This window comes from Sinocyclocheilus anshuiensis, unplaced genomic scaffold (genome assembly GCF_001515605.1).
Source record: "Sinocyclocheilus anshuiensis isolate Anshui unplaced genomic scaffold, SAMN03320099.WGS_v1.1 scaffold130, whole genome shotgun sequence".
Lineage (NCBI taxonomy): Eukaryota > Metazoa > Chordata > Actinopteri > Cypriniformes > Cyprinidae > Sinocyclocheilus > Sinocyclocheilus anshuiensis.
The window spans coordinates 263,192-290,044 of record NW_015544207.1 but is presented as its reverse complement, the minus strand read 5'-3'; the positions used below and the strand labels follow the sequence as shown (position 1 = coordinate 290,044).

Genomic DNA, 26,853 nt, shown 5'->3' with positions numbered 1-26,853 from the left:
TTATAATATATATATATATATATATATATATATATATATATATAATTGGATAACATTATTATTATATAACATATAATTAATTTCATGTTATTTACTTTTGATTAATACACTTACCATGAACCATTATGGCTTGACTACATTACTTTATGGTTAAAAAAAAAAGAAGAAAGAAAGAAAAATCAGCAGTTTACCTCAAAACAACAGTGTGATATAAAGAGCAGTATAAACATAAAATGAAATTGAGTATGATGATAAAAAAGCATGTTAAGGATGGTCTTTAGGCATACTGTCCGTCACCAGAAGAACCAGTCGATCTCATTGGTCAACAGCCATTCCAGTCCTATTCTAGTCCTTAAATGCATTCCTTGCAACATTAGACCTGTATCTCATAACCTTTGCAGCCCCACTAACAGCATCGTTTTGTTCCTCTCACAGCTCAACCAGAGACCGACAGTCGATGAACTAAGAGAAAGAAAGATTCTGATCCGCTTCAGTGACTACGTGGAGGTGGCCAAAGCCCAGGACTACGACAGGAGAGCTGACAAACCCTGGACAAGACTGTCTGCAGCTGACAAGGTACGAGACCAAGAGCTGACCTCAGCAAATCTTTACACCACATCTGTGGTCAGTCTTTCATTCAGTAAGAGCACACAGAGGCAAATGGGCTTTCCTTTATTCTCAGTGGTTCTCTCAAGGTTTCTAAACCCACTATATTAGTGAAGCAACTAAAAAGCAATCTAATTTGTGTTAGTAGTCTGCTTGCTCTTCCCACATGACTCGGTCGAACTCATTATGGAGTGCACATGTCACTTGAGGATGCTTTTAAGTGGCTTTTATTTGCGATTCCACAGGCGGCCATCCGTAAAGAGCTAAACGAGTTCAAAAGCACCGAGATGGAGGTCCATGTTTCGAGCAAACACCTAACGAGGTCAGTATGCGAGTATGTGCCAGCGCTATTTTTAGATCCACAAAATCAAAAATGACGGACACAAATGCGTTTGCGTATAAAAATGATGAACGTGTCACCTTAACACGAGTGGTTTTTGCATAACAGGTTCCTCACGACATAATCATGACATTAGTGGCCATTAGAGCTCTCATGTATGATCTTACTAAAAATAACTGATTGATGCAACAGTGTCATCCAATCATATGGTGGTTGTGATTGCGAAAGGCACCTTTGTTGAGTTCTCTCCTCTTGATCAGGTTTCACAGGCCCTAAGAGGGGGTTTTCTTCTGTGAAGAAAATGCTGAAAGTGGCGTTCGTTAAAATCCTGGAGGTGCCTCTTTCAGAGCCGTGGCTTCATCCATGGGATTCCCTTATTCTTCCAGCGCCCTGGGCCGAGTGGTGTTTGGGTGCGGTTAGCTCCACCGCAGGCGGCCACAGGAGAAACCTGAAGAACATCTGCAGATACATTTAACCTGAGGCTGACAGAGTGGAGCGGCAGAGGACTGTTTGATGTTTTTAGAACTGGACTGCATTTCAGTGACTGCTAAGAAAAGACGAATCAGTTCTGGGTAAATGTTTGTGTACATGTAACCAGCTCCACTCTGAAAAAACAAGTCAAAAAAAAAAAACTTGAGGGTTAATAAGCCTGCTATAAATGAATTTCATATTTACTGTACAAAAGTCTGTTTGAACAGGGTTGTTCATGTCATCACTTGAAAAAAAAAAAAAAAACTTTGTAAGCACTACTTGTCTTCAAAATACAATTTTGGAAATACTTCTGTGTTGTTGTTTTTTAATTTTGATTATATACACACACTAGTTCACATGTATAGGGCTTTTAATGTTTTTGAAAGTCTCTTATGCTCACTAAGGCTGCATTTAGTTTATCAAAAATAAAGTAAAATCAGTAATATTGTGAAATAAAGCAGAATTTTCAGCATCATTACTAAAGTCTTCAGTGTCACATGATCCTTCAGAAATCATTCTAATATGATTTGCTGCTCAAGAATCAATGTTGAAAACAGCTTTTTGTGGGAACTGATATATTTTATCAGCATTCGCTGATGAACAACAGAATGTTCAAAAGAACAGCATTTATTAGAAATGAAATTATGATAAATTACATTGACTTTAGTTTCTCTTTTGATCAATTCAATGCATCCTTGCGGTTTTCTTTTTTTTAAGAACTAATATTAATTCCTTAAAAAAAAAAAAAATTACTGACCCCAAACTTTTGAATAATAGTGTGTGTGTATTAATAGATAACACTGCAGGACATCTGTCTCACTATCTCAGCCATGAAACCAGAAGTAAATTGTGTGAGTTTCCCCCTCCCATCTATTTCGCCTGTTCCATTTACAGAGGACACTAATTAAATAACAAAAATGCATCAAGTCACTCAATCTGATCTTAATCTTTGAGAGCCTTCAACTGCAAGTAAAAATGATTAAAAAAATAACCCTTTTAGTAATTTTTTCTTTATTTTTCAACATCTCCCATCAATTGAACCCATGAGGTTAGCTTATTCAGGCCCTTGCTAGTGTAAATGCAAAAAATGGTTTCAGAATGTAGTATCCCTTTTTAATTTCTGCGCACATGCATCTAAAGTTGATTTTTATGAGGTGGGATGTTAGAAATAAATGCATTTGTTCTTACATTACCTATAACATTTACTTATTTGCTTTTCACAACTATTCATTATTTATATTAAAAACCACAAGCAAATATGTGCGCTAAAACTATGTACAGCCAACCATTGTTTCAAGGAGACCAGAATAAATGGCATAAAGTACAAATATTCAACCTTTTGAGTAATGCTATTTTAAAAGAACATAACATTAATAATATCTAAGCATACAAACAGGTTTTAGGAATAGTTTAAAGCAATTTTCAAACGGTAGATTTTTTTCCCTCAAGTCAGAACCTCGATGCATCAGGGAAGAACAAGGATTGCAGTCCTCTTCGCACACTTGTCAACTCTTCCTCGTGCTACAAAGACAAAAATACTTGAATTCAATCCTGCAGAATTGTGTGATATCAAGTATTAAATATCAGTTCTGTTTGGGCTCTCACTATTTCTTTGAAGAAACGCTCCTGAACGGACTTCATGCTCTTCTTCATCAAAGACATCTGCAACAAAAGCAAAAAAACAAAACAAATTCTATTCTAGACAATCAAAGGTTAAAATGGCTTGAACTGTAAGTATAACTACTGAACCATGATGGACTCCACTCAAAAAAGGTTCAGTTCCTCACCTCCACAGAGAAGACTTGTTTCTCATACTCTAGACTATCACACACGTCAGTCTGAATGGTGCTTTTCAACTGCTGTAATCTGAGACAACAAGAATGAGCAAGACAAGCACTTACATGACAAATCCAGTGTACAAACAGCAAATACAGAGGGAACTATTCAAAGCACTCAATCACCCACTTTGTTTGAATCTAGAGAAATAGACAAATTCTTTGAAACATGCCTTACAATGCATGCAAACACTGTTGAGCTTTCTTGCAAAAAAATGTGCTGTGTGCATGTAAACACTAAATGTTCAATTTACACTGACTTTTTTTTTTATATGCAACCCTCAGTGCACTAAAAAATTTACCTGTCTAAAATCTTATCTTTGAGCTGCCCTTTTTTAAAGAAATCACAACATTCTTGGCATAATTGCATTACAGAGTGAACAAATAATCAGCATTACATAATTCTTGCTGTTTTTCCCCGTTGCTACGAACGCATGGAAAATCCTGTTTGTTACTGCGACCCAGAACAACCCACAGACTAGTCATAAACAGGTCTTGTAGACATGATTACATATTATGCGAACAGAACAGTTATGAAGGGAAGATTAGTTCCATTTACATTAGAGCTGGGAAATCTAAGGCATTCATCTCATGTTCATGCAGCTGTTATATTCTCACCTCTTGGTTCCTTTCTCTTGGTAAGCGTGGAAGGCCAAGGTCTGCTTCTCCCAGTAAGTCTGTACATATAGTGTGATTGAATCAAAGGCCATTTATATATATACATTTTACACATTTACTTGCCAAAGTGCGTTCGCAATTATAGACACTTGGCAAATCATAACACTCGTTACCGTCAATTCCTCTTCCATGCTTCCCAAAACAATGTCATCTTGCTCCAGGTTTGCTATTTCGCTCAACAGGACTTGTTTAACTTTCTCCAGCCTCTGAGTACTATATATTAGGCAAGATAAAGAAAGCGGTAGAGGTAAATATCAGATGTGTTACCGGGCAGAAACTCTGACCTCTTTAGGGTCAAGGGTCATGTCTGACCTGTACTGGTGCACTTGGACGCTGACAGATGACATGTGCTGCCCTAAGGTCTTCAAAGTCTGCCTGGTGTAAAGATCCATTGTCCTGCATCGATTCTGACAAATGCACAAGACAAGTTATTAGAAAATGCTAATACACACTCACTAAATTCCATAGGATGTGCAGCGGGTTTTCCATGCAAGGATGTGAATCCTCAAATAAGAGCTGGCGTGTTTAGCCAGAGCTGATTTAGTGAGAAAAGTGAGATGACAAGCACCTTGATCTTCCTCTTAAGCTCTGAGCTGAACTGATGGCAGATAAAGCCCACCTGCTGAGCAGGCTGGGTCAGGTCTATGTCTGCCTCCACACTGGCATGCCTGCAGCTGGACCTTGTACAAGATGACAGTGTCTCCACTTCCTCAGCTGGAGGGAACACACATAGACATACCCATGAGTCACTCATCAGCACTTTCAAAAGCACACACACCAGTACAGTAAGTACACTTAGAGGTACAGTACAACTGAGCTTCTGAATTATTCCATTTTTTATATTTACACAACCATTCAAAAATGTGGGGTCAGTGGGATTTTTTTAATCGTAAGAAATACTTTTATTCAGCAAGAATGCATTAAAGGGTTAGTTCACCCAAAAATTAAAATTCTGCCATTAATTACCCTCATGCCATTCCAAACCCATAAGACCTTCATTCATCTTCAGAACACAAATTAAAATATTTTTGATGAAATCTGAGAACTTTCTGACCCTGCATAAACAGCAACGCAACTGACACGTTAGAGGCCCAGAAAGGTAGTAAAGACATCATTAAAATCGTCCATGTGACATCAGTGGTTCAACTGTAATTTTATGAAGCTACGAGAATACTATTTGTGCACGAAGAAAACAAAAATAACAACTATTTTAACAATTTCTTCTCTTCCGTGTCAGTCTCCACCGCCATTCACAAGAGATCTACGATGCATACGTGTGCATTCAGTTTACGGTTGAACCACTGATGTCACATGGACTATTTTAACAATATCTTTACTACATTTCTGGGCCTTAAAATGTTTCAGTTGCGTTGCTGTCTATGCAGGGTCAGAAAGCTCTCAGATTTCATCAAAATATCTTTATTTGTGTGCTGAGGATGAATGAAGGTCTTTACGGGTTTGGCACGCTTGAAGGTGAGTAAATAATGACAGAATTTTCATTTTTGGGTGAATTATCCCTTTAAACTGATCAGAAGTGACAGAATGTTGAATGTTAAATGTAAAAAAAAAAAAAAATGGTTTTCACAAAAATGTTAGGCAACACAACTGTTTTCAACACTGATAATAAGAAATGTTTTTTGAGCACCAAATCAGCGTATTAGAATGAAAAAATACTGTTTTTACTGTTTTTGATCAAATTGGTGAGCATAACATTAAAAAGCCTCACCGACCCCGAAACATTTAAATGACATAGCAAATTCTTAGCCTTATTTTGTGCCCAGAAACACTTTATCTCTCTCAAGTCTTATTACTGGATATTGTTGTTTCCTTGGCCCTTTTATTTAGGCCTCTCTGGTAACTTCTCTTTCTTCTCCCGTTCTCTGTGACTATGTCCTCCTCTTCTTCCTCTGAGCTGCTCTGATCCTTCACCAGCGGTTTAGTATTGGGGCCTGAGGCACAGCAACACAACATCACTCACAGAATCAAATGCAATCTGAGCTAATTTCTTAATCAGGAAAACAAGATTTTCCAAGAAGAATCAAAAATAACTGTGTCCGAGAAACTGAGATGCACATCCAGTAAAACTGTCTGCAAAATCTAAATATTCAGTAATGTGCTATGTATATATAGAGACCTACCCTGATTATGTCATGTTATAAAGCATCAAATGATAAATCACATTTACACTTTTTGAGTTAATCAAAGTTTTTGAACTCAACAAGGTTGTTTGGTTTCTATTTTTGCTGCATCATGCTTGGTTGCTCTGCCCACAGTGAAATCTTATTGGTCCTGAATCTAGCTTTTCATGGCTGTATATTAAACATCAAATGTGTTCTGATTGGCTGGTATTACCACAAGGAAAAAATACTTTATGCTGGTAACTTGCCACGCCATGCCTAGTTAGGATGATGCATAATCTTTTTTAAAAGGTGATAAATACCCTTACTAGGAGTGAAGGATTTATTAGTAGGCACAAACAGCGTTCTAGGCTTCATTTTCAGAGCTAGCTGCGAGGGAGAAGGAGCCTTATTCTCTTTGTCCTCCTCACTGTCCTCATCTCTCTCTGAAAGACTAGCGGAGTGGCTCAGGGTAAGATGCTTGTGGATGGCTGTTGGACCTGATTGGCAATTGGTACAAAAAAGATGCTTATTTTTGTATACTAACAAATAAAATAAAAAAACACAACATAATTAAAAAATCTCTTCACCTGACTTAAATTCTAGTCTCTCAACCTTACTTCCTTTCTGGCTTGCTGGTGTTTTCTATAAGTCATACAAGAATGAAGTGGTGTGTTACTGAAATGTAGTACTATGAAAAGTGTAACTGTGCTCTGAAATAAACTGTTAAAGCTGTACCTCTAGCTCAGTGCACATCAGGGCCATGTTGCTCACAGATATGTGAGAGGATTGGCTCATTGTCACAGAGATGACAGACCTCCTTTCAAACGATGTTGGGCTGGTTTTGTTCATGACACCTCTCTGCTCCTCCTGGAGGTCTGGAGGGATGCGTGGGGAGGGCTGGGTGGAATCCTCCAGGGTAAGGAATGAGTGGACTGGACTCAGCTCAACCTGCGGGAGTTATGCATTACATAAACGTATGAATCTTTAGATCAGAGAGGCAATGGCAAATACAACATGTTTATGCTAAAATAAAGACTGAATAATACAATCAAATCACAATGTGGCCCCAAAAAACATCTGGAAACTTAAGCCACACTTAAAATGTATTAATGTAATTGTATTACACTGTAAAATATCAACCCAAGTGGCATTCCTTTTAAATAAAGACAGAAGGATAGCACAAGCACACTTAAAAAACATTTAACAAAAATAAATGTTAAGGTTATAAAACAAATATAAATGAATGGCTTTATACACTGTTCAAAAGTTTGAGGTCAGTCAGATGTTTAATATTTGTGAAAGAAGTTTCTTATGCTTTAAAATGCTGCATTCATTTGATCAAAAAATCAGTAAATCTATAAATATCAGTAATATTGTGAAATATTATTACAGTTATTTGTGTCTGAATTTTCAGCATCATTACTCCAGTCTTCAGTGTCACACGATCCTTCAGAAATCATTCTAATATGCTGATGTCCTGCTCAAGAAACATTTCTGATTATTAGTTATCAGGAATGTGTAATATATTTTTCACGACTCTTTAATGCATACAAAACTCAAAAGAGCAGCATTTATTTAAAATAGACATATTTTGCTTTTGATACATTTTTATGCATACTTGCTGAATAAAAGTATTAAAACCTAATCCCAAACTTTTGAACAGTAGTGAACATCAAAATAAAAATTACTTTGCCACAGAAATAAGTTAGCTCTTTATTTAGCATCTTTTTTTTTTTTTGCAGATACCAAATGCTAAATATTTTTTTGAGACAAGTTTATGATCAGAACAATAAAATGAGCATTGAGAGCTGTAATGTCGCCCATTAGTACTTGATCATCTTACTTTCCATGTGATTTGAAAAAATGCACTATGTTTCCTGTTTACCTGTGCAGCAGGTGGAATCCGCTTAGAGCCTCTTGAGGTTGTGGAAACAGGTGTTATGGTGTGAGATGGCGGTTTCACAGCAGCTTTATTCCTTGGGGTTTTACAGAGAGAGGAGGCTTTGAGAGAACCGAGAGGCTGTAGTGGAGAAGAGTTGGCTTCGATTGGAGAGATGGACAGAGAACGGAGAGGTGTAGCATTGGATCTCAAGTTGGTTATTAGTTTTTCACCCGCTACAGAGAAAAATAAAATATAATTTACACAGCAGTTAAACAAGATGTTGTTTTTATACCAGGCTGTGCATTCAATAAATTTCAGTGATTCAGAGCCAGTAATTAACACAATTATTAATGCCCCTGAATTGCACATAAAGTTTGCAAATAAACATCTTAATTGACAGACATACATTTATACAAATACAAATAACTCATTTAAGGCACTTTAATTCTTACATCTCATCTTCTCAACGGAGGGAGGCGAGGCGAATGTGGAAGATAATCTTGCAGCCCAAGATTCCTTCTGTCTTCTGACTGACCCCTGAGCAGATGACGTCTTCTTCACTGTAAGATGCTCTGGACTACACATCTTCTTGCCTTTATCATTCCTCTGACCTCCCAGAATCTTTGCAAAGCCTTTATCTGCCTTTTTCTGTACGTTCTTCTCATTTTGTAGTTTGGCTATGTCTACAGAGGTTTTCTCTCTCTTTTCTCCTTGTTCTGTGGCTCGAGCTGGGACAGTCTGCTGAAGCGTGGCTGCTCGCCCAACTGCTTTTTTCTATTCAGAAAAGACAAAGAAATAAAGCTCATCAGGACCATTATCATTAGTCTATTACTCCAGTCTTCAGTGTCACACGATCCTTCAGAAATCATTCTAATATGCTGATGTCCTGCTCAAGAAACATTTCTGATTATTAGTTATCAGGAATGTGTAATATATTTTTCACGACTCTTTAATGCATACAAAACTCAAAAGAGCAGCATTTATTTAAAATAGACATATTTTGCTTTTGATACATTTTTATGCATACTTGCTGAATAAAAGTATTAAAACCTAATCCCAAACTTTTGAACAGTAGTGAACATCAAAATAAAAATTACTTTGCCACAGAAATAAGTTAGCTCTTTATTTAGCATCTTTTTTTTTTTTTGCAGATACCAAATGCTAAATATTTTTTTGAGACAAGTTTATGATCAGAACAATAAAATGAGCATTGAGAGCTGTAATGTCGCCCATTAGTACTTGATCATCTTACTTTCCATGTGATTTGAAAAAATGCACTATGTTTCCTGTTTACCTGTGCAGCAGGTGGAATCCGCTTAGAGCCTCTTGAGGTTGTGGAAACAGGTGTTATGGTGTGAGATGGCGGTTTCACAGCAGCTTTATTCCTTGGGGTTTTACAGAGAGAGGAGGCTTTGAGAGAACCGAGAGGCTGTAGTGGAGAAGAGTTGGCTTCGATTGGAGAGATGGACAGAGAACGGAGAGGTGTAGCATTGGATCTCAAGTTGGTTATTAGTTTTTCACCCGCTACAGAGAAAAATAAAATATAATTTACACAGCAGTTAAACAAGATGTTGTTTTTATACCAGGCTGTGCATTCAATAAATTTCAGTGATTCAGAGCCAGTAATTAACACAATTATTAATGCCCCTGAATTGCACATAAAGTTTGCAAATAAACATCTTAATTGACAGACATACATTTATACAAATACAAATAACTCATTTAAGGCACTTTAATTCTTACATCTCATCTTCTCAACGGAGGGAGGCGAGGCGAATGTGGAAGATAATCTTGCAGCCCAAGATTCCTTCTGTCTTCTGACTGACCCCTGAGCAGATGACGTCTTCTTCACTGTAAGATGCTCTGGACTACACATCTTCTTGCCTTTATCATTCCTCTGACCTCCCAGAATCTTTGCAAAGCCTTTATCTGCCTTTTTCTGTACGTTCTTCTCATTTTGTAGTTTGGCTATGTCTACAGAGGTTTTCTCTCTCTTTTCTCCTTGTTCTGTGGCTCGAGCTGGGACAGTCTGCTGAAGCGTGGCTGCTCGCCCAACTGCTTTTTTCTATTCAGAAAAGACAAAGAAATAAAGCTCATCAGGACCATTATCATTAGTCTGTCTAGACCCTGAATATCTTAAATAAAGGCATTTACAACTACAGAAGATCCCAGTGAACTGACTGTGCTGAATACCACATGCCTTAGGGGGTGGTGCTTTTTCGCTCTCTGACAGACTGGACTGGTTGTCTGAGTCAGACGTCTCTCTGTAGGTTCTGGTCAAGGCTGCAGCTCTTTGAGGTCGTCCTGTGGCTTTCTTATTATTGATGCTTGGCTGCCTTTTATCCTCCTGTTCAGCCATTTTCTTCTGTCTCTTCTATTATTCACCCAATTCAGTAGAAAAGTGAATTATTACTATAAATATGGCTATAAAAAATAGTCCACCTAACCAAACTAAGCTGCAAATGGTTAATTTGGAAATGATTCTGCTTATGACGTTACAACCATGAACACGTTACCACATAACCAACCAATATTTACCAATTAACACCTAACCCACCCACCACCACCACCAAATAACAATATAAACGTGACAAAAAAGCTACAAATTGTAGAATATGGCACTTGTTCTTACCCGCTTTGGCTTGATTTGTTCTTTCACTGGTTTTGGTGAAGTTAAAGGTGTATATGGTGATTTAACTGAAACAAAATGAAAGTGTAAGAGATTAACGTACAGAAGGATGTGAAAAAGAGAGAGGGAAAGTAGTTATCAATAAATAGTGTGTAGTCCTTAAATAGATGCCACACATCTTCACTGTAGAGTTAACCTCTGCAGATGACAAAGAGTTCAAAACAACAGTTGGAGATGTAAGAGACTGGTGTAGCATACATGCAGTGTCAGCTGGTGGAAAGATGGGTTTAACCGGCTGCCTGCTGTAGTCTGCCACTTTGGGCTTGGGTTTCCTGTTGGCTGAGTATAACCAGCTAATCTCTGTCATGTTGTCTGTGTCCGTATCACTGAACAGCTTTTTCTTCTCATTTGCCTTGGTAGCCTAGATTGTAACACAACCAAGTAAAAAAATTGATTTTTTTGTGATAGGCATATGTTAAATCAACAAATGCATAAGTGTCCATCCCCAAATAATTAATGAAATGTGAAACCTTTGTAAGCCGAAGTCTTTTAGCAGACTTGGAGAGAGTCTGAGGATTACTTGGTGGACTAAAAGAGAAAACGTAATATAAATATGCAATAAAATACATAATGTATTAACAAGCAGTCACATGTTCACAAATGCAGGATTTCTTTGGAGAGATTTTAACTGAGTATTATTGTATTGTTCAACACTAGAGGGGGCTGTTTTTATAAATTAACAGAATTACCTGCTTTCCACTCTGGATGTATTAGAGGATTTCTTTCTCTAAAAGGACAAAATTAAGAACTAATGAAGTTTATTATCATGTTTTTAAATATTATGATGTTTGCATTCAGAGCTATTGGTGTCCTTACCACACTAATTTTTGGTGTGTCTTCTGTAAATGCATAAACATCCCTGAGGAGACCAAACACAATAAATTCAATTATTTATAAAAGATATTTCCAAAACAAAATATCCCGGGTTTAAGGGATTGAAGTCAGTAGAATGCAATACTCAAGCTGCTGGAACTCCTTGGCTTTGTCTTGTGTTTTGTGCAAACTTGAACTTTTGGCAGCAGTTTTCTCCTGTAACACAATGTGCAAGGGAAAATTTTTTTAAGTTTGCATCACATTTGTCACTACCCTGTTGAAAAAAACAGCATATGCTGGTTACGTATGTTTTAAAGCATGGCAGCTGGTTTGAGCTGGTTTAAGCTGGTCCTTCGTTGGTCTTGTGCTGGCCCTAAGCAACTAGCTCCTGCTCAGGATCAGCTCATAACCAGCTTATAACCAGCTGCCATGCTTCAAAACATACCTAACCAGCATGCTTTTTTGATGCTGTATTGATTTAACATTACAAATACTGTTTTCTTTCTAAATGACTTACAGTGGAGGATGGACAGCAGCTCTTATTGAGCAGATATCTGAAAGTGAAGGTAACAGTGTTATTCCATGTGAGGACAGAGGAAAAGGTAGGGCATGAATGAAAGGTCAGTCTGTGTCACCTGTTTGTAGACCCGATATTACACGGGCCTCCAGGTTCATGGGATGCTGCTTTGGCAGTTCTCTTATAATGACTGGATATAATTTTCACCATACCATCTGCAGCATGTGCCATCTTCAGAACAATAACAACAAATACAGTTTAATATAATAACCCTTGCTTTGTTTTCTTTGATTTATAGGCTATTAATGAACAGGATAGTAGAGAGAGGACAGAAAATCATGGGGAGAAAGGAATGGGATTGGAACATCCCTGGTAAAAAAAAGAAGTACACTTTAGCATACTTGAGTGTTTATAGGTATTACTGTATAACCGTAAAAAACGGAGTACACGCAGAGCTAGACAAGATGAGCATTTGAGGTTAAAAAGTATATAAATTGTTAATTTTTTTAGAAAATAACCGATCGTTTCGCTAGATAAGACCCTTCTTTTGTTTAGAACCATTTGAAGCTGCATTTAAAGGGTCATGAAACCCCGTTTCAGCACTGGTTAGTTCTCACTTGAACTTTTGGCAGCAGTTTTCTCCTGTAACACAATGTGCAAGGGAAAATTTTTTTAAGTTTGCATCACATTTGTCACTACCCTGTTGAAAAAAACAGCATATGCTGGTTACGTATGTTTTAAAGCATGGCAGCTGGTTTGAGCTGGTTTAAGCTGGTCCTTCGTTGGTCTTGTGCTGGCCCTAAGCAACTAGCTCCTGCTCAGGATCAGCTCATAACCAGCTTATAACCAGCTGCCATGCTTCAAAACATACCTAACCAGCATGCTTTTTTGATGCTGTATTGATTTAACATTACAAATACTGTTTTCTTTCTAAATGACTTACAGTGGAGGATGGACAGCAGCTCTTATTGAGCAGATATCTGAAAGTGAAGGTAACAGTGTTATTCCATGTGAGGACAGAGGAAAAGGTAGGGCATGAATGAAAGGTCAGTCTGTGTCACCTGTTTGTAGACCCGATATTACACGGGCCTCCAGGTTCATGGGATGCTGCTTTGGCAGTTCTCTTATAATGACTGGATATAATTTTCACCATACCATCTGCAGCATGTGCCATCTTCAGAACAATAACAACAAATACAGTTTAATATAATAACCCTTGCTTTGTTTTCTTTGATTTATAGGCTATTAATGAACAGGATAGTAGAGAGAGGACAGAAAATCATGGGGAGAAAGGAATGGGATTGGAACATCCCTGGTAAAAAAAAGAAGTACACTTTAGCATACTTGAGTGTTTATAGGTATTACTGTATAACCGTAAAAAACGGAGTACACGCAGAGCTAGACAAGATGAGCATTTGAGGTTAAAAAGTATATAAATTGTTAATTTTTTTAGAAAATAACCGATCGTTTCGCTAGATAAGACCCTTCTTTTGTTTAGAACCATTTGAAGCTGCATTTAAAGGGTCATGAAACCCCGTTTCAGCACTGGTTAGTTCTCACCAGTTTTAAAAAACGCTAAAAAAGTGGGCGTGGTGCACAGCGGAGCGGAGGGGGAAGAGGAGAGACAGACAACACACACAGCTTTGCGTTCAGACAGTTTCATTTCGCTCCCATCGAGTTAAAAACGCAAATACATGCACAGCCATTTGCACTCTGCATCAAAAACATATATATATGAATGCGCTGTTGCACTTCTGAGAACTTTTAAGGCTTATTCTGTGGCGTTTATAAACGGTTATGCTCACCAAGTGAATTAATCGCGTTTATGCCGAACTCTTATTACAAAGCAAAAACAAACACCGGAGCGGAGGGGGAAGAGGAGAGACAGACAACACACACAGCTTTGCGTTCAGACAGTTTCATTTCGCTCCCATCGAGTTAAAAACGCAAATACATGCACAGCCATTTGCACTCTGCATCAAAAACATATATATATGAATGCGCTGTTGCACTTCTGAGAACTTTTAAGGCTTATTCTGTGGCGTTTATAAACGGTTATGCTCACCAAGTGAATTAATCGCGTTTATGCCGAACTCTTATTACAAAGCAAAAACAAACACTCTTCGATCCATGAACGTTTCTCTCAGTTAATGTGCGCGATGTCATCTCACGGTCTGAAACGTCTGTCATAGCAAATCAACACATGCTGTTGTGAATACTTAAGCAAAGCGTCTTCTCATAGGATAAGAACACGCAGTCTCGTGGATAATTTAATAGACACCGACGCTTCATCGATGTACTATTAGTCCATTGCCACATCACAAATTGTGACGTCAACACGATGTAGATTTTAAACCCGGAAGATGAAAATAGCGCAAAAAAGCTTAAAATTAACCAGTTTTCTCCAACAGTTAAAATGATGTCGGATGCTAACATTGTCTTCTATGATGTGCAACACAAACACTTCTGCTAAAATCTCAGAAAAAGTAGTCTGGAGTTTCATGACCCTTTAAACTGAATTTTGGAGGTTTCAAACTCGCGGGCACCATAGAGGTCCACTCTATGGAGAAGATTCCTGAAATGTTTTCCTCAAAAAACATAATCTCTTTACGTCTGACAAAAGAAAGACATGAACATCTTGGATGACAAGGGGGTGAGTAAATTATCTGAAAATTTTTGTTCTGGAAGTGAACTTCTTTAAGTGCCACATCTCAATGTGCCTAGAACAAATCGACTCCAAATTCAAGTAATAGTAATACCTGCCTTAGCAAACACTAATAATATTTGCTCTTTATAACTTAAAGACATCTATTCCAACTAAAAGAGTCTCACATTGTCATGGTCTGATGTGTCGCCCTGAATTTCACTACTCTTCCTTCTCTGTTGTGCAGGTCTAGCAGGCATGGACTTCACTGACTTCTCCATATTTTCTTTCTCTTGACCTGCAGTCCTGGGCTCCAGTGAGGAGCCTCTCTGGGCTGTACGGCCATCTGTACCCTGCTGCTCCCTCACCACCTCCTCCAATCTCTGAGTGAGCTGGGTGTGCAGCTGCTTGTGGGTCAGGGCTCTGGATGCACACTGTGCCGGGGACAGATGCTGAGGAGGTGGATGAGAACTACCATCTGGAGATGATGACACAGAATGCAAGGTTACACAAAGCCACCTGATTCATATAGTGACAAACTATCAGGAGCAGTGTTTCCTAAATTCAAGATTTGAAGCAGGGAAATTAAGTAAACAATCTGACAGATTCAGTAAGTAAATAATTAGACTGATTCAGTGTTTAACTGATTCAGGATAAAAAAAAAAAAAGTCATTCTTTCATGAACTGGATTACACTTGCCTCCCTGAATAGTAGTGCAAAGAATAAAACATAACCAATGGGGGAGTAATAATGAGAGTAAATTATTATATTTTATTATGTGAGAATGAGACTGCACAGTGATAAGAGACCTGAAACTAGCACAGCTATGTAGGAAACTGGTTCAAATAGTCAATTATAGTATAGAGGTTATAATAATACAAAAATATTTTATTACGGAATGCCGGGATTGACCAATCACAATTATGTATTCAAGAGTCACGTATTGTAGTTTATTCTTTGCTGATAAAACATACCTTCCATATCTGTTAACTCACCTGATATAGTGCCGTTTTTAGAGCAATCTTTTTGCAGAGCCAGCAGTGATCCGGATACAGAGATTCTCCTTTTACTAGAGTTCAAGCTCCAGATAGCAGGTGAACTGATCAGTAAAATGTAGAAGATAGACATCCAAGCATACATTATATTGTGAGCAGACAGAATCCTCTCTAAAATGGACGTAATGTTAAACAATTAGGAAATGGTAATCAAAATGCTAATAATAATACACTCACAATGAGCTTCCCTTTCTCACAGGTTGGGAGTCTGGGACTATGCTGTTATCTTTTACACAAAGAAACAAAATAAAGTTAAAAGCATTCAAATATGTTCACATCGGCAATGGAATTTTCCTTAGTATGCTTCATATAATACCAAAAGTGTCCTCTTCATGGTCAGCTTGCACCATCTGTACTACTTTGTCTATAGGAATGTGCTGCAAAAATATTTTTTTATAGGGTTATATAAGCCAACAAGAGAAAAAAGAAGGTAGCAAAAACAGAAAACGAAATATACTAATATGTCTAATATAGTTTAATATATATATAACTAAACTAATATATATATATATGAATTAAGAGCACCTTGTGGTACTTCTTTTCTTTAGCATTTATGCCCTGGATTTTCTGTCGGTCTTCATTATGAGCAGCAGAGGTCGACTAACAAGACAAACAGAATTCACTGAGATTACATCCATTAAGCTGTTCTTTACAAATCAGTAAAGACTAATCAGTATATTGCTTCATTAATGTAACTGTTTCATAAATGCTATTCTCCATTTGTTTTCATCAGTATAAACAGGGGTGCACATAAGTGGTCCGCAGGTCCGCATGCGCGACCAAAATAAGAAATGTGCTGTGTAAATTAGTTCAGAGCGCGCGTTTGCGTACCTACATGGTTGGCAGCTGTTAATGCACAATTACCATTTTAGATCGACAAACTGTACTGTATAAGATTTCTATTCAAACTGAAAGCATAAATCTTTATGATCTTTAGCTAAATGACTAAATGTAAATCTAGGCTACCCACTAACGTTTTCAAAGCACAATGCAAAACTGTGACATTTCATTCACTGACGCTCTACAGTCAGCAGTGCTAAACCTGGAAGCGCATATACTTACTTGCCGGCAACCCGCCAAAATAAAAGCTTGCTGATTTTAAGTTTGAAAATTAAAAATTTTAATAATTCAAATGAAAAATAATGATTAAGGTTCAAATTAAAATAATAATAACACAAATATTAGCATTTTATTTTTAAGTTTACTATAAAATAATTGTGTTTGTATTTAATACTCCCTTTTTATTTTAAAATAAAATAGTATTATCACACTTTATTATTTAGTTTATACATTTTATTTAAAAAAAAAACTAAATAAAGTGCAATATTATTATCAGTCTTACTAATTATTTTTTTTATAGTTCAATTTAATGGGTAACAGTATATGCAGTATGAGGACCAAACCAAATCTCCAGGTTCTCATATGAGAACCAGGCTGAAAAACTTATGTGCACCCCTGAGTATAAACTTGAATTTGAAGTGACACTTTCTACAGAGGTTATACCTGTGCTTGAATTGCATGGGCCTTCTTTTGGTTATTCTCGCACTGAAAACTAAGGGAAGGCACACTGGAAGATGTTTTAGACATCATGAGTTCTCTAAGTTCAATCTCCTTCTTCCTCTCTGAAGAGCTCATCATCTGAAGAGCTGGTTTCACCATTAGCTTTGACACTACAAAAAAGTAGTTACAAAACTTTATATTGCTCATAAAAATGACATTAAAGGGGTCATATGATGCGATTTAAATTTTTAAATACTTCCTTTTAATTTTAAAATAAAATAGTATTATCACACTTTATTATTTAGTTTATTTAAAAAAATAACTAAATAAAGTGCAACAATATTATCACTATTATTAATTTATTTTTTATAGTTATATTTGATGGGTCACACACCATGTGCCGCCGTGTGAGGAGGACCAAACCAAATCTCCAGGTTCTCATATGAGAACCAGGCTGAAAAAGGATCGGCTTTCACCGTGGACGAAGCGGAGTCCAATCCGGGGTCGTCACATGTGGTTGCCGCAAGCCCGCCCTCCGGCGCTCACTCAAGCCCGCCGTGTGTGACACTGTGTGTTTCGTGTCATTTCTCCGATCACAAATGTAGACATGGTTTTATGTTTACGCGGCTTGATGCAACGCAACGCGTAAAAAGACAGTATATTATAATCATTATAATCCGTAATTATGTCCCCACTGGATGCAACAAATGCCTCGTTTGTAATGGGTTTTAATATTTTTGTCTCGTCGCTCCGGGACACGGCATCACAGTATGGTAAGGGGCGTAACATTTCCGTCACACGCTTGAGGTATTCGGCCAATCACAACGCACTGGATAGCTGGCCAATCACAGCACACCTCGCTTTTCAGACCGATGAGCTTTGTAAAAATTGTGTTTCAGAAAGGCAGGGCATAGAGGAGAAACAATAATGTACAGTATGTGGAAAATAATGTGTTTTTTGAACTTTAAACCGCATAAACACATTTCATTACACCAAATACACCAAATAATGTTCTTTTTAGCAACATCATATGACCCCTTTAAAATCTACAGATGGCTATATGTTACAGGCATTTCACCACAAGCAAGAGATAATCTTTACAACAAACCTTTTAACAAACTGAGGGGCAATTCAAAATGATTGTGTGGTAATCAACAACAGAGCTGAGATTGCTTACACTCTTGCTGTGGAAAACTACAGAGCTATCTGTGATATTCTACAAGAATGGAGACTTTACTGATTAGTCATAAACAGCTTAATGGACCTACCTGCAGGTAGCACACAGATGGAGGAACAGCTCCCCTGTTTACTCCCCACACTGCCAGAGATATACGTGCAAGACTCAGACACCTTCATCTTTATAGGGGTTACCATCTGAGAAAAAGAGATTTGCACTTTTAGAGCAAGAGACTTCCGGCCACTATGATGCCATTAGCATGTGCACAAAGCTGTAATAACAGCAGCAGTAGCAGAGGTGAGTCAGTGTCACCATATTCCAGTTGTTAAAAGTGAGAAAATACAAACTCATCACTTCAACAGGGTAAATGAGGACAACAGTTCACCAAAGTTAATTATACAGGTCATCTAATTTAATAACACGCCTGAATGCAAGGTCCAATAAACAATCATGATTGTAATTAAGCCCTGATGAAGGCAATTACATAACAGATATTTTCATCAGGCAGCTGGTGTTAACAGAGGAAAAAGACTAGTTTTTAAAATAAAATCCGACAAGCAGGTGTGTTTCACAAATGGCTTGAGAGGGAACAATATTCAGCTTTGCCAAAAAAATGGCATCAGATCTGTGGTCAATTCGAAGCTCTCACAAAACATTATGCTTTGTAAAAGCTCCACAGGCATCCTAAAATGAATGAACAGTTATGTTTATGTTGTGAGCCTCCTGTCTTACCTGTAGGGGCACATTGTTTGTGTCTGGTGTTGGATGTGTGGGAGGCTGGCAGGGAATGCTATGCTTGACTGATGATGACCCTTTTCCCTCTACACGCAGAGAGGGGGACACTTGACTTTCAGGGACAAAAACCTGTTAGTTTAAGACAGACAGTTAAACCCCACACCTTATGAGAGAAAGACACCCTGCAATGTCACAATTCACCTTCAACTGACTGGCACGTTTTAAGGTATTCTTTGAGCCTGACACACCTGTGAACTTTCCTGTGAACTTAGGTTGACGTGAACAGGTGTTTTCACAATAGAGGACTTCCTAAAAGACGTCTGAAATACAGCAAGAGGGATTGAAAACATCACTGCTGGTTTGCTGTGTGACAGCTGCATAAAACAAGTGATTAGATATTTAATGTAAGTGTTTCATTCCTATTAGCAGATTTAATAATACAGCCTCTTCTGCTCAAAAGCGTATCAAACAAATGATGAGATCCTAATGATCACATAAAAACATGCGTTTAATCAACATGTCATCTTATCAAACCATTCATTTAGTTTTGGACTGATCAATCTGGTGTAAGGCTATAAAAACAATACCATGTATAACAGGAATGTTATGTTATACTCTTTATTAGAGTAGACAGAGATTTGCGCTTAACTGGATAAGGGAAAAATGTGATTTCTTTTGTAATTACAGAAGGAATAGTCACATTTTATTTAAGCATACACTAAAGTAAAAGTTCTGATTAGATGGAAGTACTGGTTCTTGACATTTCTACTCTTCATTATATCACTTCGACTGTACAGGCAGGTCTTTTTGAGATAAAGTAACGTCAGCCACTTCACTCACCCTGTTCTTAGCCTGCCCATAAACACTCTCAGTGGCTCGCAGGATGTCTAGAGATGAGCTGAATTTGATGGTGACTCTGGAGCCCTCTAAGTTGTCGAAGCAGGCTGGCTCAGTCAGAACCAGATGAAGAACCTTCTTGCCACTCTCCTCTGTGAAATCAAATATAGATATGTGTTTTTATACACAGCTTAGAACAAATCCTGACCTCAGAAACTCCATTATGGATCCAAAACTATTGTTTTTGTGGGTTTTGAGAACAGCTTCAGATGACGGTAGAGGGGGACAGTGTTGATTGTGTTACCTTCTACTGTGTAACTCTGGACCTCATTTTCAACTATACACAGAGTGCTCCACTGGCCATCCTGAAAGGAGAGAGACATATAACATTCATATTCCTATTCATTTCTTCCAGAAAACTGTCAAATGTGATTAAAAAGCCCTGTAAGTTAAAGCACAGTTTTATGCTTAATTATAAACCAGGGATTCCTAAATGTTTTTGTCAGCCGAAACTCTTATTTTTTAAGCTAATATTATAATAATTCAACAAAACATTCACATACTCACGGTTCTCTGATGTTCGTTGGTCACATGATATTCAAGTAAAAAGATACTACCTCAGTTCATATAAGATTCAGGTGTATTAGGAACCCAAATTGAATATTAATAATAATTATTATTATTATGTTATATAAACAAAATATATTGTTGTAAATTACAATTGTACTGTAAAATAAAAAAAAATTGTATTTAATCATAATTATATTTACGTACATATTAAATTCTTCACTTTCAAATTTTCAAATCCTTGAGCTTTAAACATTTCAAATCCTCAAGCTTTTATTTTTATATTATACTGCTGAAATGCTGTAAACCTCTGTCCATAAAAAAAATTGTATGCAATTATCATACCTGCAAACTCACAAGAGGTCAAGAAGGTGACAGTGCGGAATATAAACCTTGTAGGGGGTCTGGGGGCAATTTACTTTCAAAGTAAATAACAAGACAGTTAATAACGCCGTTAGTTTTACCATCAGTTCAAGCCCGAAAGGGCAACAGAGTCGCGTGACAGACACAGTGATGATGCAGTACACAAGCCGCGGTTAAGACAGCTGACATGCTATGATTTCTGACAGGCAGTTCACTCTCCTGTGATGTGACCCTGTTCCCCTCACACACACACACACAATGCGTTACTCTGCGCTGCGCAAAACTCCGCATTTGAACAACAGCTTGTAGCACTCCAAAGAGAAAGGAAAACTTGAAATTGCATCATATGACCCCTTTAAATATGAAACCAAACCACCAGTAGATGATGGTAAATGACTGTTTTAATGAGCGAGTCATTAGTCATTCATTCAAACGGCTGATTCATTCAGAATCGAATTCAAAAGCACCTGGATTTATGAAAGGGTTACTAAATCATTGGCTCACTTGATTCGTTCAAAAACGTGGATTCATTCAGTATCCAAACACCGCTGTGTGTTGCTGTGAGACACAACAGTTCTGCTGTGGCTTTAACTGAAACTTCGTCAGCGAAATTGAGCAAAAAGAGTCAATACTGTATTACAAATTGCAAACTTTGTGTCTGCTTCACTCACAATGAAGAACTTCTACGCCGATGACATGTTTACATGCGGATGTGAGCATACAGTAAGTGTGCCGTCAAAACGGACCGGCTCGTGAGATGAGGTGTACTCGATTTGAAGCAGCAGCGTGCAGACCGATCGGTGTATAACATCAAAGTACCGCGAGAGTGATTTGAAAGCACGTGGAGCCATCTGCTCTCTGTAGCTCTCGTGGTGCTTTGATATCATACAATGATCGGTCTGTGCGGTGCTGCTTCAAGTCGACCCAAGAAAGGGACTTTGGTTGAACACACTTATGGTCTCACTCCAGTCTACGAGTGTGCAATTTCTCTCTCTCTGCCCCGACCCCCCCCACGATTAACATAAATGACATATTTTGATTCAAAATGACTAGTTTGCAGGTATGACTTATACAAAAGTGTAAAAGAAAGTTATTGCATGTTGGATTGCCAAATGCACATTATTTGCTGTATTTATCATGAACTGAGCTGCTTTGAGACGCTGAATATAGCAGATCATACTGTGATTATCGTGCAGCGCCATTTATTTATTTTATTTTTACATTTGATATAATTATTAGCTTTTTATCAACTCACAAATCCCCAGGGCTATGCAAATCCCCGTTTGGAAAACCCTGTTATATATTATTATTATTTTCCAAGGTCTAATGTAAGATGTGGCCACTGTGAGAGACTATAATGTCATTACCTGGGCCTTCTTATTAGCCACACAGAAGTAAAAAGAGATACTTTGACTTTCAAGATTGAAGTCAATCCAGAAAGCTTCCAGATTCTTGTCCTCTGGCATGAGCAGCTATAAATATAATAAAACAGAAATGTGGTTCAAAACTGCACAAAATAACAGAGTGTATATATTCCCACACTCACCCTTATAAATGTGAAAACTAACCTCATGTTTGTCCAAAAATGCCTCCAGGCAAGGGTAGGAGTACACGCTGCGAGAAGATAAACCAAGACATGTTATACAATCTATAAAAAAGCGAAAGCTGTCAAGATATTAAGTACCTTCTTCCATCTCCTTGCATGCCATTGACCATATTAAGAAACTTCCTACAGTCCTGTCACAAAAAAAAAAAAAAAAAAAAAACATACTCTAAAATCCCATGTGACCAAAGAAATTCAGTTTAAAATGACTTATTTCAAGTGAGGCCATATTTACAGTCTCAAACTCCGAATCCTTAATTTCCTTGAATGCAGACGAGACAAAGTTCATTGTAAACCAGGAGTCAGCTAGTTGATTCCTCTGAGCTGGTGAAACCATTCTGCAGAGGGCCTCCATTAAAGACACCTGCAAATCATAATCTAAACCACAACAGATATGTAGCTACAATCAGTCAAAGTATGAGTGCAGTCTAAAATGAGTTTTGTAATGATCATAGCATTCGTAATTCTTTTAAATCATTTTATGATCGCACTTTCTAAACTACGTATACTCATTACAATGGATTTTTACACTAACCTCCACCTTTGAGGATTTGACTGGCCACTGCATTCCTGATAAAAACACAACACACTACAAATTTAAAATACAAGCATACTCGCACTCCTACAGGTACTTTCCAGAATAAGGAGCAAGAGAGGAACTTATAAATATATGATTAAGTACTTAAGACTCAGGAGACTGATAATGCATTATCATTCAACATACATCATAGATGAAGCCTCTTGAGTTGACAAGATCTTCTTTTTCTTTTTCAGCTCCATGGGAATCTTTTCCAGAATAGCATTGAGCTTCCTTGCTGCCTGTCAAGAAGAGTAAATAATAATCCTTCATACATCTCCTCTTGTAATTCAGTCTTCTATTTCTGGAAAAGTCTGGGTAAACACAGCTTGAGTGACATGTCATGACTAAAGGTGTAGAATGAGTTTTCAATATGGTTGAAATTATTACTTCTCAGCATATCAATGGTGACTGAACCTAGGAAGGCTTTCCATTAAGAAATGCAATGAATCTCCTACCTCTTTCTGAATCATGATGTTTATTTGTGCATCAGAGGCCAGTTTGCCAATGTGACTAAGCAGAGCTTCAGTAACTTCATATGTACCTGAGGGGATACACAGATTTGAACTGAATGCAGAGCACTGTTCTACTTCCCCTTTGTCTTTTTAAATCTGAAACAAAACACTCACCTTCTTTACAACTTTCATGAACAACCTGCAAAGGTGAAATGACATGCACAAATCAGAATACTATAATACAGTATGTGTGTGTGTGTTTCTGAATTCACTAATTATGTTTTCTTTCACACTTTTTTGATCTTCTTGATCTTATTTCCTAGCATTTACATTTGCTGATTCTGATTGCACCAATGGTGACATTTCAGTGATGGCTTTCAATAGATATGTTTGAATGATCTGTCAGTCAGAATGAATCCAGTCTGATTTCAGATTTTGAAAGCTCTGTTTACATGAACCCAAAACGTTGCAACATGTCGTCATGTATTCTGTGCTCAGAACAAGTCACTGACCAAATTGTAAGGAGTAAATTAAAATAAGCAAATTCATACATATTTTTTTATCCAACAGAGAAAATAGACTGATTCATATGGAAGTTCATTTCCACCATGGAATATAAAAATAATGAAAAGCGTAATTGCAACTTTTTATCTCACAATTCTGAGAAAAAATAATAATAATAATAAACTGTGAGATGTAATCTCAGTTTATAAACTCGCAATTCAGAGGAAAAGACGTACTGCGAGTTTATAACTGATCAAAATTTCATTTGGATCAGTTGAGGTGTTTACAAGAAAACATAGCTAATGATTGTTGCATTTCCTTTATCCCCCAAAATGTGCCGTAACAAACCATCAGTGCATCAAAGAAGTCCTCAGCCAGCTTTATCATAGTCTCATTTCTTGATGACCCTGCCTCCACCCACAGCTTTCTGGCCTTCTCGAACCACTGCACCATGTAAACATACATTTTCAAGCAATAAAAACATTCTTCTTCTTCACCAAAACAGACATAGAGAGAACAGAAACACTGATTATAAACTCATCTTCTTAACAAATCCCTGGGCAACCATCACAGATATTCCTCCACCGCCTGGAAACACCAGCATCTCGCCATATTTGTGTAAAACGGTAAGCACCAGACAAGCATTGTCCACATTTCCAAGATCCATTTCCTGCAAGAACATACAACAGTACATATAAATCCAGTGAAGAAGTTCATACAGTTAAGTCATGGAGGCAATGTTAAACATATAACTAACCCTGATGAAAAGCTTATCCAGCTTGGTCATGAATTGTCTGGAACATTTTATAGTGGTTCCTTCCTTGTTTTCATCTTGTAAGAATTTTTCTAGGTCCTGAAAATTATTGCGTTTAAAAGCCTCATCCACCAGTTTCTCCACCTAAGCAATAAAATATAAAGTGAACTTTGTGGTCCTAATGAATAAAAAAGCATCTCATATAATTACAGATGACAAAAGCATTTCAGAGGAGAGAAGTTAAAACCATTTTCCCAGAAATAAAAGGTTTAATTCTCACCTGATGGTCCTGCAAAGGTGCCATGATGCACAGACGATGACCTGTTTTAAACGTTGAAGACATTAAATAATTCATAAATATGAATCTCAGATGCAGATAATTCAAAGAAAACACAATTCCAGGAAAGATGAGGACTCAGTCGTCTTTAAATGTCAGTCCTCATATTTCTCAGAATTGAATTAAATTAACCAAAAAAGGAACAAAACTATGTGGTTTGGCTTCGTTTATGTGATGTATTAATCAATGTGCCATCTATTAAGCACATTGTGCTGTTAGCCGTTTTATAGCGTCAACTTAACATAACGTTAGTTAATAACGGTCTAAACTACAGCACAGGCAGCGAAAATACTGTCGCAAAACAGCAAAATAATAGACACAACATAACCGTAAAAATTAATGCTGTAAGCGATTATATTTAATTGAATAATTAGATTAAATCGTGGCTATTTTAGGCTGTCTAACGTTACTGGGTTTTCAGATCTTACCTCAGATTATGACTGACGCTTCTGTGGACTTCAGGAGGAAATTTTACATAGCTTTTATTATCAACAAATAATGTGAAGTTAACGTAGATCGTAAAGGTACAGTTACCGAGACGGAAATGGTCAACTTACACTCAAAATAGTTTGTTAAAGAGAGATTATTTCGCTTTTGACGGTTGTACTGTAACGTTGTGTTTTGATAACGCGGGAAAAAATGACGCGCACGCGCAGACGCTAAAATGGACGCTCAGGCTGACAAGTCAGATCTTTTCAGTTCAAAACTCACCGAGTGTACTATGAATACTATAGTAAAATAATAATAATAATAATCATACATTTTAAAAGCAGAATGGCACAAATCTTACAAATAAAACGTACTTGGAAATATTTTAATGATTTATGAATTCCAGGTTTATATACACATATGAAATAGCATTGGTTTTAATAAACAGAATTGTATTAAAACAAACAAGACATGTAAATGACTTTTAGTATCTTTATTGTAAATATAAATGTAAATAACTTTGTTGTTATAACCTGAATCATGGCACTAACAAACTAAACTTACAATAAAAACACTTAAAAAAAACAGAATGCTGTAGTGATTACATTTTTGTAGTTCAAGCCAGTTTGCATCAGCCTGGTTATCTTGACAAAACAGCTTTTTTCAAGCATTTTTTTTTATTTTTTACTTTTTCCGTGCCAGTTCCAGTTTCTAGAAACCAACTGACTTCAGGATGATGGAATCGAAAGTGCTAAAATGCTAATTCATTTCTGAGTTCTGACCTACAAATATATATCACCCCTGCAACACTTTATAAACAGCAGTTTGTGCCTACATATTTATTTATTTGCCTTTATTTAACCAGGAAATGAAAAACTCTTGAGATTTAAAATCTCATTTACAAGAGGGTCCTGGCCAAGATAGGCAGCACATTTAGTTACACATAAAACAAAATACATTCGTTTACATACACAGAAACATACACAAATCACTCAAAACATTTACAATCAGGTGACTCTACAATTATATCCTTTAAAATACATTTCAAATCATTTAGTGATACCAACTCTTTTAAGCATAACTTATCTTGTCGATTCCAATCAAATGGAGCAGCATAACTAAATGCCCGTTTGCCCATATTAGTACGAACTTTAGGGATGCTTAAAAGATAATAGTCTTGTGAGCGAAGCCCATAATTCTTTACACCTTTTTGTAAGATATTCTGCTGTAAATACGAAGGAAGTAAACCTAAAATGATTTTATATACAAATAAGTACCAGTGCTTAAGTCTATGGGATGACAACGCCGGCCATCCAACCCGAGAGTACAATAAATAATGATGAGTAAGGGCTTTTGAATTTGTGA

The 26,853-nt window shown here is 37.1% G+C and overlaps 2 protein-coding genes across 5 annotated transcripts in view; one reads left to right on the top strand and one right to left on the bottom strand.

Moving 5' to 3' along the window:
- phactr3a (phosphatase and actin regulator 3a) overlaps window positions 1-1,680 on the top strand; it is a 33,231-nt gene extending 31,551 nt beyond the window's left edge. For 2 of the 4 annotated variants that reach the window (XM_016497565.1, XM_016497564.1), the window contains exons 10-11: window positions 436-576; window positions 852-988. In XM_016497565.1, the coding sequence (XP_016353051.1) occupies window positions 436-576; window positions 852-983 (273 nt within the window). In that variant the 3' untranslated portion in view covers window positions 984-988. Of the gene's footprint in view, window positions 1-435; window positions 577-851; window positions 989-1,206 lie in introns of those variants that run through there. The other 2 variants (XM_016497566.1, XM_016497568.1) reach the window with 2 other exon arrangements.
- A 1,186-nt stretch (window positions 1,681-2,866) lies between these two features.
- On the bottom strand, window positions 2,867-9,165 carry LOC107696925 (synaptonemal complex protein 2-like). The gene is made up of 14 exons (XM_016497499.1): window positions 9,142-9,165; window positions 8,385-8,706; window positions 7,936-8,165; window positions 6,786-6,998; window positions 6,638-6,692; window positions 6,371-6,547; window positions 5,742-5,879; window positions 4,499-4,644; window positions 4,243-4,337; window positions 4,044-4,143; window positions 3,871-3,929; window positions 3,205-3,283; window positions 3,023-3,079; window positions 2,867-2,938 (listed from the first exon to the last, which is right to left on the bottom strand). Exons 1-14 carry the CDS (start codon window positions 9,163-9,165, stop codon window positions 2,867-2,869), a joined length of 1,767 nt encoding a protein of 588 aa, XP_016352985.1.
- Between the last annotated feature and the right edge of the window lie 17,688 nt (window positions 9,166-26,853).